Source organism: Schistocerca cancellata, chromosome 7 (genome assembly GCF_023864275.1).
Source record: "Schistocerca cancellata isolate TAMUIC-IGC-003103 chromosome 7, iqSchCanc2.1, whole genome shotgun sequence".
Taxonomy (NCBI): Eukaryota; Metazoa; Arthropoda; class Insecta; order Orthoptera; family Acrididae; genus Schistocerca; species Schistocerca cancellata.
In genome coordinates, this window is record NC_064632.1 from 609,174,352 (window position 1) to 609,186,828 (window position 12,477).

Genomic DNA, 12,477 nt, shown 5'->3' on the forward strand with positions numbered 1-12,477 from the left:
GAATATTCTGCTACAATACGGAATTTGTATTTACTTCGTTGGATAATGTACGAAAATGCAGTGGTCGAAACTCGGGGCGGAGAAAAAAAAAGCTCGTCTTCCCCCCTTTTTTTAAATTTATTTACTGACGCATAGGTTTTGGCACCAGTATTTATCTTTGTGCCTACAAAGCATGCCAGTGTAGCGCTACATATATTCGACAGCAGAAGTTAGTTGTGGCGGCATCTACCAACATTTTTCAGAACTTCCGCTTGCTTTGCACTCGATTCTAAGCCGCAGGCGGTTTTTTGGATTACAAAAACCGGAAAAAAAGTGTGGCTTAGATTCGAGTACTCGCGCACACACACACATATCCATCCACACATATACAGACACAAGCAGACATATTTAAAGACCAAATAAATATGTCTGCTTGTGTCTATATATGTGTATGGATATGTGTGTGTGTGCGCGCGAGTGTATACCCGTCCTTTTTTCCCCCTAAGGTAAGTCTTTCCGCTCCCGGGACTGGAATGACTCCTTACCCTCTCCCTTAAAACACACATCCTTTCGTCTTTCCCTCTCCTTCCCTCTTTCCTGATGAGGCAACAGTTTGTTGCGAAAGCTTGAATTTTGTGTGTATGTTTGTGTTCGTTTGTGTGTCTGTCGACCTGCCAGCACTTTCATTTGGTAAGTCACATCATCTTTGTTTTTAAGTACAACAAAGTATTTATATGAATATAATAGAGGGAAACATTCCACGTGGGAAAAATATATCTAAAAAGAAAGATGATTAGACTTACCAAACAAAAGCGCTGGCAGGTCGATAGACACACAAACAAACACAAACATACACACAAAATTCATGCTTTCGCAACCAACGGTTGCCTCATCAGGAAAGAGGGAAGAAGAGGGAAAGACGAAAGGATTTGGGTTTTAAGGGAGAGGGTAAGGAGTCATTCCAATCCCGGGAGCGGAAAGACTTACCTTAGGGGGAAAAAAGGACAGGTATACACTCGCGCACACACACACACATATCCATCCGCATATACACAGACACAAGCAAACATTTGTAAAGGCAAAGAGTTTGGGCAGAGATGTCAGTTGAGGCGGAAGTACAGAGGCAAAGATGATGTTGAAAGACAGGTGAGGTATGAGCGGCGGCAAATTGAAATTAGAAATTAGCGGAGATTGAGGCCTGGCGGATAGCGAGAAGAGAGGATATGCTGAAGGGCAAGTTCCCATCTCTGGAGTTCTGACAGGTTGATGTTAGTGGGAAGTATCCAGATAACCCGGACGGTGTAACACTTTGCCAAGATGTGCTGGCCGTGCACCAAGGCATGTTTAGCCACAGGGTGATCCTCATTACCAACAAACACTGTCTGCCTGTGTCCATTCATGCGAATGGACAGTTTGTTGCTGGTCATTCCCACATAGAAAGCTTCACAGTGTAGGCAAGTCAGTTGGTAAATCACGTGGATGCTTCCACACGTGGCTCTGCCTTTGATCGTGTACACCTTCCGGGTTACAGGACTGGAGTAGGTGGTGGTGGGAGGGTGCATGGGACAGGTTTTACACCGGGGGCGGTTACAAGGGTAGGAGCCAGATGGTAGGGAAATCCCCAAACCACCTTCCCTACCCTCTGGCTCCTACCCTTGTAACTGCCCCATGCACCCTCCCACCACCACCTACTCCAGTCCTGTAACCCGGAAGGTGTACACGATCAAAGGCAGAGCCACGTGTGAAAGCACCCATGTGATTTACCACCTGACCTACCTAAACTGTGAAGCGTTCTATGTGGAAATGACCAGCAACAAACTGTCCATTCGCATGAATGGACACAGGCAGACAGTATTTGTTGGTAATGAGAATCACCCTGTGGCTAAACATGCCTTGGTGCACGGCCAGCACATCTTGGCACAGTGTTACACCGTCCGGGTTATCTGGATACTTCCCACTAACACCAACCTGTCAGAACTCCGGAGATGGGAACTTGCCCTTCAACATATCCTCTCTTCTCGCTATCCGCCAGGCCTCAATCTCCGCTAATTTCTGATTTCAATTTGCCGCCGCTCATACCTCACCTGTCTTTCAACATCATCTTTGCCTCTGTACTTCCGCCTCGACTGACATCTCTGCCCAAACTCTTTGCCTTTACAAATGTCTGCTTGTGTCTGTGTATATGCGGATGGATATGTGTGTGTGTGTGCGCGAGTGTATACCTGTCCTTTTTTCCCCCTAAGGTAAGTCTTTCCGCTCCCGGGATTGGAATGACTCCTTACCCTCTCCCTTAAAACCCAAATCCTTTCGTCTTTCCCTCTTCTTCCCTCTTTCCTGATGAGGCAACCGTTGGTTGCGAAAGCTTGAATTTTGTGTGTATGTTTGTGTTTGTTTGTGTGTCTATCGACCTGCCAGCACTTTTGTTTGGTAAGTCTCATCATCTTTCTTTTTAGATATAAAGTATTTATACATGTACAATATTTTCTTTTGAAAAATACAATTGTAATCAAGTAAATATTAAGCAGATAATTAGCAGCTGTATAATAAAACTGAGCAGGCAGTAGTTTTTTTTCTCTCTATAGTGATAGTTTATTGTTAATGTAGTATATGGTTTAGTTTATTGTTAATGTAGTATACAGTTTAAGTTTTTATGACATCTTTGTCTCATGTTAATGCATACCTTAACTTGTTCTAAATCCCTGAAAGTTTTCCTTCTTGAAGGATGCTATGGAACACGATGAATGAATGAGTGCAATGTGAAATGAAATAATAATATATTGCAAAGTGATGACATAGAGCCCCTGTAACTGGCTTGGCAAACTGGTTCACAGATTACAAAACGGCAATTACATGCTGTCTCTACCAGGATTGCTACTAGTAAGCCACTTACCCACATTTTACCAGGATACACAGATGTAATTGGAAAAACTAATTGTTACAATTGAAACTAAACAAAATGAAAGATTGTTTTCCATATGATAAGAAAGCATGCCATATTACTTTAAATAGCAGACCCACATACCGATGAAGAGGTGTGGCCCCACCAACTCCCCCAGGTCCTGATGGCCCTCGGGCAGCTTCACTGGAGCTCGAAACGGCATCCAACGTTGACACCAAGCTGGAGGTACGAGGTCGGGAATTGAGGCGTTCGATTTCTTCGGCTGTGAGCCCAACCTCCGGCACGGGACCTCCACCGGACACGACTGCCCCGGATCCTACTGAGCCGGCACCCGTCCCGACAACTCCGCTGCCTCCGACCACTGCTGAAACCTGTGGACACGACCCTCTGTTTCAAAGGACACTAATACCCTCGATACTGAGCACTCTAAGATCATACATAGCACCTTATGTTTCACAGCTAAGGTTATTTATTTATTTATCTGTAGTGTGGCAATTATAGTAAGATTTGAGAAAAAACAGAATTCGGGCACTGGGTCACAGCAATATTTAACATAGTGGAGACTGCAGGTAAACAATAATATACAAGGTTTGTCTGGAAAATACGTATAATAGTTGAATAATAACTTTATTTTACAATTATTCAGGTGTTACAATATGGTCTCCTTCAAAGTACTCGCCCTGAGATGCGATACACTTCTGCTAGCGCCGTTTCCACTGTTGATAACATTGCTGAAAGTCTTCAGTTGTGATGTTCAGTTGCCGTGTCGTTTCCGCCTCGATGGCTTCCACATCCCCCAAGTACCGCCCCCGAAGCACCATTTTGCATTTCGGGAACATGAAGAAGTCACACGGGGCTAAATCGAGTGAATAAGGCGGGTGGTCTGTCACGGTGATTGAGCTTCGGGCCAAAAACTTGCGCACAATGAGCGACGTGTGAGCGGGCGCATTGTCGTGATGAAGGCTCCACCTGCCTCCTTTTGCCAACTCCGGTCGAACTCGGGCCACATGAGCTCCGAGACGTGTCAGAACTTAAACATAAAAATTTCCGTGCACTCTCTGGCGGGGAGGGACGAATTCCTTGTGAACAATGCCCCTAGAATCAAAGAAAACAATAAACATTGTCTTCACATTGGACCTTGATTTTCGCGACTTTTTTGTTCTCGGTTCTCCTGCTAGTTTCCATTCCTTGCTTTGAGATTTGAGCTCCACATCGAATTCGTAAAACCAGGACTCGTCTCCAGTGATGACTCGGTTGAGAAAGTCCCCTCGTTCCTCTGCTTCCAACCAATCCTCACAGCACTCAACCCTCTTTGCTTTCCGTTCTGGCGTCAAGAGCTTCGGTATGATTTTCACACACAATTTCTTCATTTCAAGTTTTAGTGTCAGGAATTCGTGAATGATTGTTTTGGGGATTGACAGCTTGTCAGCAATCATTCTGACTGTCAATCTACGGTCTTTAAGAACACAAGCCCGAATTAATTTAACATTTGCATCGGAACTCGATGTCGATGGGCGTCCTGGGCGAGGGTCATCGTCCACTTCTTCTCGGCCATCCCGGAACCTTTTTAACCACTTATTCACGGTTGGTTCCTTCAGAGAATTGTTTCTGTAAACCTGTTTCAAACACTCAAAAATCTCACGCCCATTCTTGCCTAGCTTTGCAAGAAACTTGATGTTGACGCATTGTTCCTCAAAGAGAGAGAGCTCCATGCCGACGGCAGGTGAAAAAGGGTAACTGTCAACAAGCTGCTGCACACTCCCACCTTCATGCAGAGTGCTCTCACTCAAACTGAGCATTGATGGGATTGATTACAGCAGTAGTCACACCTGGCGGTGATTGAAACTTGTAACATAAAGACATTATTCAACTTTTATATGTATTTTCCGGACAAACCTCGTAGTGTATGTTTGAACATAAATTTTAAATTTTAAGTCACAGAGGTGTCTGTGGCCATAAAGCAGTCTGTAAGGTAACAAGGGTTTACTCTTACAGATCAATCATAAACAATAATTGATGATCTGATTTTCTGTTTGTCCACCAGTGATGGTTAGCATCTTTACAATGGAATTCTTCTCTGTAGATGTGCAACTGTTATAAGAGATTAGTCTCTTGACCAGTCAGCTATCCTAGAGATCTTGGACATTTTGATGACTTGTGAGAGCTTCGTTTCAGACATTCTTGCTTGTAATCCATGCCGTTTTAAATCACTACTGCCAAAGAATTTTGCAAGGGGCCTAGATTGATTCATACCTATACTGCATACAAATAAAATACAGGTAGGTCAGATTAGATGTAGTTTTCTTCCCAACTGATCCACAGTGAAGGGATCATGGGATGTGGAACATGTCAGAAAACAAGAATACAAAATAAATATTGCAAAATAAGAATGGATATGCTAATTTACCTTCCACAGATCTCATATGAAATTGCACAATTATAAGGATATCAGACTTGTCATGAAATATTACACGTTCAATACACTTAGGTGCATAAGATTATTATTATTAGGCTATTGTAGCCACACATCATCAAATAAAAAACATTTTACAGAACTTATTTGCAATGGATGCATTACTGCACAAAATTTGTACAGAAGTCAGATTGTACACAATATTCACATTATGTGATATTACTAGTCCCTTACATGCATCAACTGGTTCTGCTAAGAAATTCATCAATGGAGTAGAAGGAGTTGGTAAGCAATAAGTTCTTTAGATTCTTCTCAATCTGAACTTCATTATTAGTCACACTTTTTATGACTGTTGACATGTTATTGAAAATGTGTATTGCTGAATAGTGGACACCTTTCTGAATAATTGTGACTTTAAATCTTTGTACCCCCCCATGAACCATGGACCTTGCCGTTGGTGGGGAGGCTTGCGTGCCTCAGCGATACAGATAGCAGTACCGTAGGTGCAACCACAATGGAGGGGTATCTGTTGAGAGGCCAGACAAACATGTGGTTCCTGAAGAGGGGCAGCAGCCTTTTCAGTAGTTGCAAGGGCAACAGTCTGGATGATTGACTGATCTGGCCTTGTAACAATAACCAAAACGGCCTTGCTGTGCTGGTACTGCGAACGGCTGAAAGCAAGGGGAAACTACAGCCGTACTTTTTCCCGAGGGCATGCAGCTTTACTGCATGATTAAATGATGATGGCGTCCTCTTGGGTAAAATATTCCGGAGGTAAAATAGTCCCCCATTCGGATCTCCGGGCGGGGACTACTCAAGAGGATGTCGTTATCAGGAGAAAGAAAATTGGCATTCTACGGATCGGAGCGTGGAATGTCAGATCCCTTAATCGTGCAGGTAGGTTAGAAAATTTAAAAAGGGAAATGGATAGGTTAAAGTTAGATATAGTGGGAATTAGTGAAGTTCGGTGGCAGGAGGAACAAGACTTCTGGTCAGGTGGCTACAGGGTTATAAACACAAAGTCAAATAGGGGTAATGCAGGAGTAGGTTTAATAATGAATAGGAAAATAGGAATGCGGGTAAGCTACTACAAACAATATAGTGAACGCATTATTGTGGCCAAGATAGATACGAAGCCCACACCTACTACAGTAGTACAAGTTTATATGCCAACTAGCTCTGCAGATGACGAAGAAATAGGAGAAATGTATGATGAAATAAAAGAAATTATTCAGATAGTGAATGGAGACGAAAATTTAATAGTCATGGGTGACGAATTCGAGTGTAGGAAAAGGGAGAGAAGGAAACGTAGTAGGTGAATATGGATTGGGGCTAAGAAATGAAAGAGGAAGCCGCCTGGTAGAATTTTGCACAGAGCACAACTTAATCATAGCTAACACTTGGTTTAAGAATCATGATAGAAGGTTGTATACATGGAAGAAGCCTGGAGATACTAAAAGGTATCAGATAGATTATATAATGGTAAGACAGAGATTTAGGAACCAGGTTTTAAATTGTAAGACATTTCCAGGGGCAGATGTGGACTCTGACCACAATCTATTGGTTATGACCTGTAGATTAAAATTGAAGAAACTGCAAAAAGGTGGGAATTTAAGGAGATGGGACCTGGATAAACTGAAAGAACCAGAGGTTGTACAGAGTTTCAGGGAGAGCATAAGGGAACAATTGACAGGAATGGGGGAAAGAAATACAGTAGAAGAAGAATGGGTAGCTTTGAGGGATGAAGTAGTGAAGGCAGCAGAGGATCAAGTAGGTAAAAAGACGAGGACTAGTAGAAATCCTTGGGTAACAGAAGAAATATTGAATTTAATTGATGAAAGGAGAAAATATAAAAATGCAGTAAATGAAGCAGGCAAAAAGGAATACAAACGTCTCAAAAATGAGATCGACAGGAAGTGCAAAATGGCTAAGCAGGGATGGCTAGAGGACAAATGTAAGGATGTAGAGGCTTATCTCACTAGGGGTAAGATAGATACTGCCTACAGAAAAATTAAAGAGACCTTTGGAGATAAGAGAACCACTTGTATGAACATCAAGAGCTCAGATGGAAACCCAGTTCTAAGCAAAGAAGGGAAAGCAGAAAGGTGGAAGGAGTATATAGAGGGTCTATACAAGGGCGATGTACTTGAGGACAATATTATAGAAATGGAAGAGGATGTAGATGAAGATGAAATGGGAGATAAGATACTGCGTGAAGAGTTTGATAGAGCACTGAAAGACCTGAGTCGAAACAAGGCCCCCGGAGTAGACAACATTCCATTGGAACTACTGACGGCCTTGGGAGAGCCAGTCCTGACAAAACTCTACCATCTGGTGAGCAAGTTTAATAAGCCACAGCTGCAAAATACTAACACGAATTCTTTACAGACGAATGGAAAAACTAGTAGAAGCCGACCTCGGGGAAGATCAGTTTGGATTCCGTAGAAATACTGGAACACGTGAGGCAATACTGACCTTACGACTCATCTTAGAAGAAAGATTAAGGAAAAGCAAACCTACGTTTCTAGCATTTGTAGACTTAGAGAAAGCTTTTGACAATGTTGACTGGAATACTCTCTTTCAAATTCTAAGGGTGGCAGGGGTAAAATACAGGGAGCGAAAGGCTATTTACAATTTGTCCAGAAACCAGATGGCAGTTATAAGAGTGGAGGGGCATGAAAGGGAAGCAGTGGTTGGGAAGGGAGTAAGACAGGGTTGTAGCCTCTCCCCCATGTTATTCCATCTGTATATTGAGCAAGCAGTAAAGGAAACAAAATAAAAATTCGGAGTAGGTATTAAAATCCATGGAGAAGAAATAAAAACTTTGAGGTTCGTCGATGACATTGTAATTCTGTCAGAGACAGCAAAGGACTTGGAAGAGCAGTTGAACGGAATGGATGGTGTCTTGAAGGGAGGATATAAGATGAACATCAACAAAAGCAAAACGAGGATAATGGAATGTAGTCGAATTAAGTCGGGTGATGTTGAGGGTATTAGATTAGGAAATGAGACACTTAAAGTAGTAAAGGAGTTTTGCTATTTGGGGAGCAAAATAACTGATGACGGTCGGAGTAGAGAGGATATAAAATGTAGACTGGCAATGGCAAGGAAAGCGTTTCTGAAGAAGAGAAATTTGTTAACGTCGAGCATAGATTTAAGTGTCAGGAAGTCATTTCTGAAAGTATTTGTATGGAGTGTAGAAAAGTATCGAAGTGAAACATGGACGATAAATAGTTTGGACAGGAAGAGAATAGAAGCTTTCGAAATGTGGTGACACAGAAAAATGCTGAAGATTAGATGGGTAGATCACATAACTAATGAGGAAGTATTGAATAGGATTGGGGAGAAGAGGAGTTTGTGGCACAACTTGACGAGAAGAAGAGACCGGTTGGTAGGACATGTTCTGAGGCATCAAGGGATCACAAATTTAGCACTGGAGGGCAGCGTGGAGGGTAAAAATCGTAGAGGGAGACCAAGAGATGAATACACTAAGCAGATTCAGAAGGATGTAGGTTGCAGTAGGTACTGGGAGATGAAGAAACTTGCACAGGATAGGGTAGCATGGAGAGCTGCATCAAACCAGTCTCAGGACTGAAGACCACAACAACAACATATACACTGCTTTTATCATGCCAATACACATAAAATAAAAAATGTAAAGTCAATGAAAAATTGCATGAAATAATCAATAAATGTAATTTGTTTGAATGTGGATGTAGTCTGAGTAATTTGAGGTGTGCTACAGAGGGTCTTTCAAACCTCATTTAAGCGTACTGTATTCTTTCAATCGTACATCTCATTTCATTTGTATGAATATAAAATTCCACAAATAACATCAGTTAACTGGGGAATTAACTAAAAACGAAGTAGTTACTTATCAGGAAATTGATCTGTACAGGTTCCACAATTTTTAGAATTGTATGAGGTTACAATACACCATCAGCAGATGTTCTAACACATTCATTCAATACTGATAGAATCAGTTCAGCGTAACTGTGTCAAACTGGTCTCTGGAATTAAAAATAATGCCACAGGTTGGCCAATATTGTTGTGTATTCTCTCCTAAGTGCTTTTCTTTGGCAAAGCTCGGATATGAAAATGAGTCTGAGGACATGGAAAAGCTATGTAATGGTTGCTTTTACAGTTTTTCCCACCCTTTTCCTAACTATCCCCTCAGATACTCATCTTGAAGATCAATGCATGTAGTGCAACAACTTTCCAAGTTTTTAACAGCATCAGTAAATCCAGTTTTTTCCAACCTTGCAAAGGAAGTATCTGTCTTAGATTAAACTTGCTCATTTGATATGAATATCCATCAACCCAGCCATTTCTTTGAGTTCAAGACCAAAATGTGGTTGTTGGGGGCCAAGTCTGGTGAACAACGTTATGGGGATGTAGAAGCACTCCAAAGTTTAAGGCCATGCAGTATTGTTGCAGCAACATTCCAATACATGATGGGATATTATAATGATGTCAGCAAACATTTGTCTTTGCAGAAGAGATGTTAACATTCAATGTGAATAGTATCCTTCAGTTTGTCCATTAGTGAAACATAATGTTCCTTGGAGAGGCCTCTACCATAGTGAAGGTCGCTTGCAAACACCAAATTTATTGACTCCTAATACCTATCAAGCTGAATTCTTTTCAGTATCTAAAACTGAATGTGAATATGGTTTTGGGTACTTGTATCCAACAATGTGCCACTTTCTAATATACCTATGTAGTTTTAACAGGATCACTATTAACCAGAATTTGAATGATCAAGCAATGCCCCAGGATTCAAAACACACCGTGCATTGAAATAAATATCATGACCTGCAACTGAAAGCAGTTTTTTATTTTATTTTATACAACTGAATAAAATCTGTGGGTGGCCAACAACAATGTCTAATGCAGAAGAGTTGGCAGTCAACATAATTTTAGAAGTATTTTGTCTTGTGAGGATTTGTCATCAAAAAGTTAAGAGGCAGTTCATGAGGTTAGCAAAGAGCTAAGTAAAATTTCCAATAAATTCTGTGAGGGCACAATAGTGAATAGCATCACCACTTAAGATGGCCACACAGACTCATAGCGGTATGGCCAAACACACACACACACACACACAGAGTCATTCCTCACCTTCATACAGGCTACAACATACAGTAAATACAAAACAGCAGTAAGTAGGATCTACCTGCTCAGCAGTTCCTTCCTCTATAGGACTGCTTGGTGTGTGCTGAATGCAAATAAACACAATGATTGGTGTACAAACACTACTCAGCTAATGTTTACAAGCTAGTCTGCAGAGGACTCCATAGAAATGAGCAGCACCAGCATCATAACCTTCAGAACTCAGTGCACAAATATCACATGCCAGCCGAGTGTGGGGCAGGTGTCCGTCTGCCAGGCAGTGTGCTTAAGATGCCACCTGGCTGCTAGCAAAACAGTACTATCTGTGAAGCCACAATGCTGTGTCCAGAGTTCCAAACGCAGCACATACTAGAGGATCCACAGGGCAGCATCACAACAAGCAGATAGCAGTCACTACTAGATGAAATGCCTCTATCAATCACAGATGAAATGCCTCTACCAATCATGGCCTCAAAAGAAACTGTGCTCCTGGGACAATATACCCTAGGTGATCTTAGATTTTGTGCTTGTGTCAAGCTGTCACCTTCAGAGACAACATCTCACTGGACTTAAATAGCATATACTAGCAGCTCACTCTCCCAATCCTGTGGTCGGCACTACAGTACGAAGTCACTGACACAGATGTCTGCACCTCTGTAAATGTGTGGTTGCATGCAGCTTAATCTAGCTATACTGAACTAAATGACTCTTCTCACATACCACAGACTGATAGGGTTTATCTTTCTGATCAATTCTCTGCTGGCATCAGACAGTCTAATCTGATATGACAGCTTATTTGCTATTAGTATCTGTTACAAACATGTTTGTAGTTTAATGAATTCCTGTTTTGAAACAGTCACAATTCCCAAACTGAGAACATTTCAACTCTCATCTTTCTGATGACAGCTGGGCCTATCTGTAACCCATCCCTCTACAATTCTAATCTCTTATGACCAGTACAATGTAATTGTTCTATACAGCCTACCAGATTGAAATAATTTGGGCCCCTTTCTCTGTGAGTTGCAACTTTCACAATTATTTCTGTATGTCAAATTGTTGCCTTTGAAACATGCATTGTGGCTTTAATGAGCCTGTAAATCCTTACTCTTTCAAGTCTTGTTCATCTCAACAAACAAACTACAGTCTATTCACCGAGAGCTGGGACGAAACATAAACAGTGTCACGTGAGCGACTACGCTCGTTTCCAGAGAAAGCATTCGGTGTTCATGTGATATGTAGGGGTGTGGAAAATCCTTGGCGCACGCTTTGCAGCTGGCGGCGTTCGGCTGGCTGCCGAGCTGTCACAGCGGACTGTGATAAACCTGGGCAACAATGTACGAAATAAATTTAACAACAATGTTAAAATAATGTTAAACTGAGTTCAGTAAGTCCCCACAACCACACACTCCAGCGTGGTGACGGCAAGGCAGCAGTCTTCTTGGGAGACTTCAAAGAGTGTGTGGCCTTGTACTCACTTATCACACGATGCACTGAAGAACGTCCCACACCTGTAGCTGCAGCTGTTATCGAAACAATGTCACTCATCGACTGCTCTGCATGTAAAAGTTCCGTTTTATACACATTAAGACTCAGAACTGACACGTCGACCTCGCTCGCTGAATCCGTGGATGACATAATGAGGACAGCCGTATGTGATGCTAATGAAATAAGTGAATATATAAAATAAGAAACCATGTGATGCTATTGGATGTGCACATAAACAGTGAATGCTCAGCATGACTACAAACACATATACTTAACTCTAATAATCAACAACTAGTCTTTCAAGCGTCTTTACAGATGAACTTAAGATATCGTGAAATACCTGCTGTACAACACCCACTAACGAGCTCACACTTGCAACTGAGGCGGCCACACTGACTGAGCGCCGCGCCTGCGAACCGCACAATGCATCGCTCATAAAGGACAAACGGTTCCACCCATCGCATTCGAACAGACTAAAAAATTAAATTCAAACCTTTCTGAAACTTTTCTCGCTTACAGCCCCACAAAATAATGTAAAGGGAAAAAGTTTGTCGCTTACTATATTTCGGACGATGATTTGGTAACAGTTCTA

At 41.8% G+C, this 12,477-nt stretch overlaps 1 protein-coding gene across 1 annotated transcript in view; it reads right to left on the reverse strand.

Moving 5' to 3' along the window:
- The window catches only part of LOC126092940 (cadherin-related tumor suppressor-like), a 518,310-nt gene that overhangs the window by 15,540 nt on the left and 490,293 nt on the right, over positions 1-12,477 (reverse strand). The window contains exon 34 of the mRNA XM_049908671.1: positions 3,002-3,249. Coding sequence (XP_049764628.1) covers positions 3,002-3,249 — 248 coding nt within the window. The remainder of the gene's footprint in view (positions 1-3,001; positions 3,250-12,477) is intronic.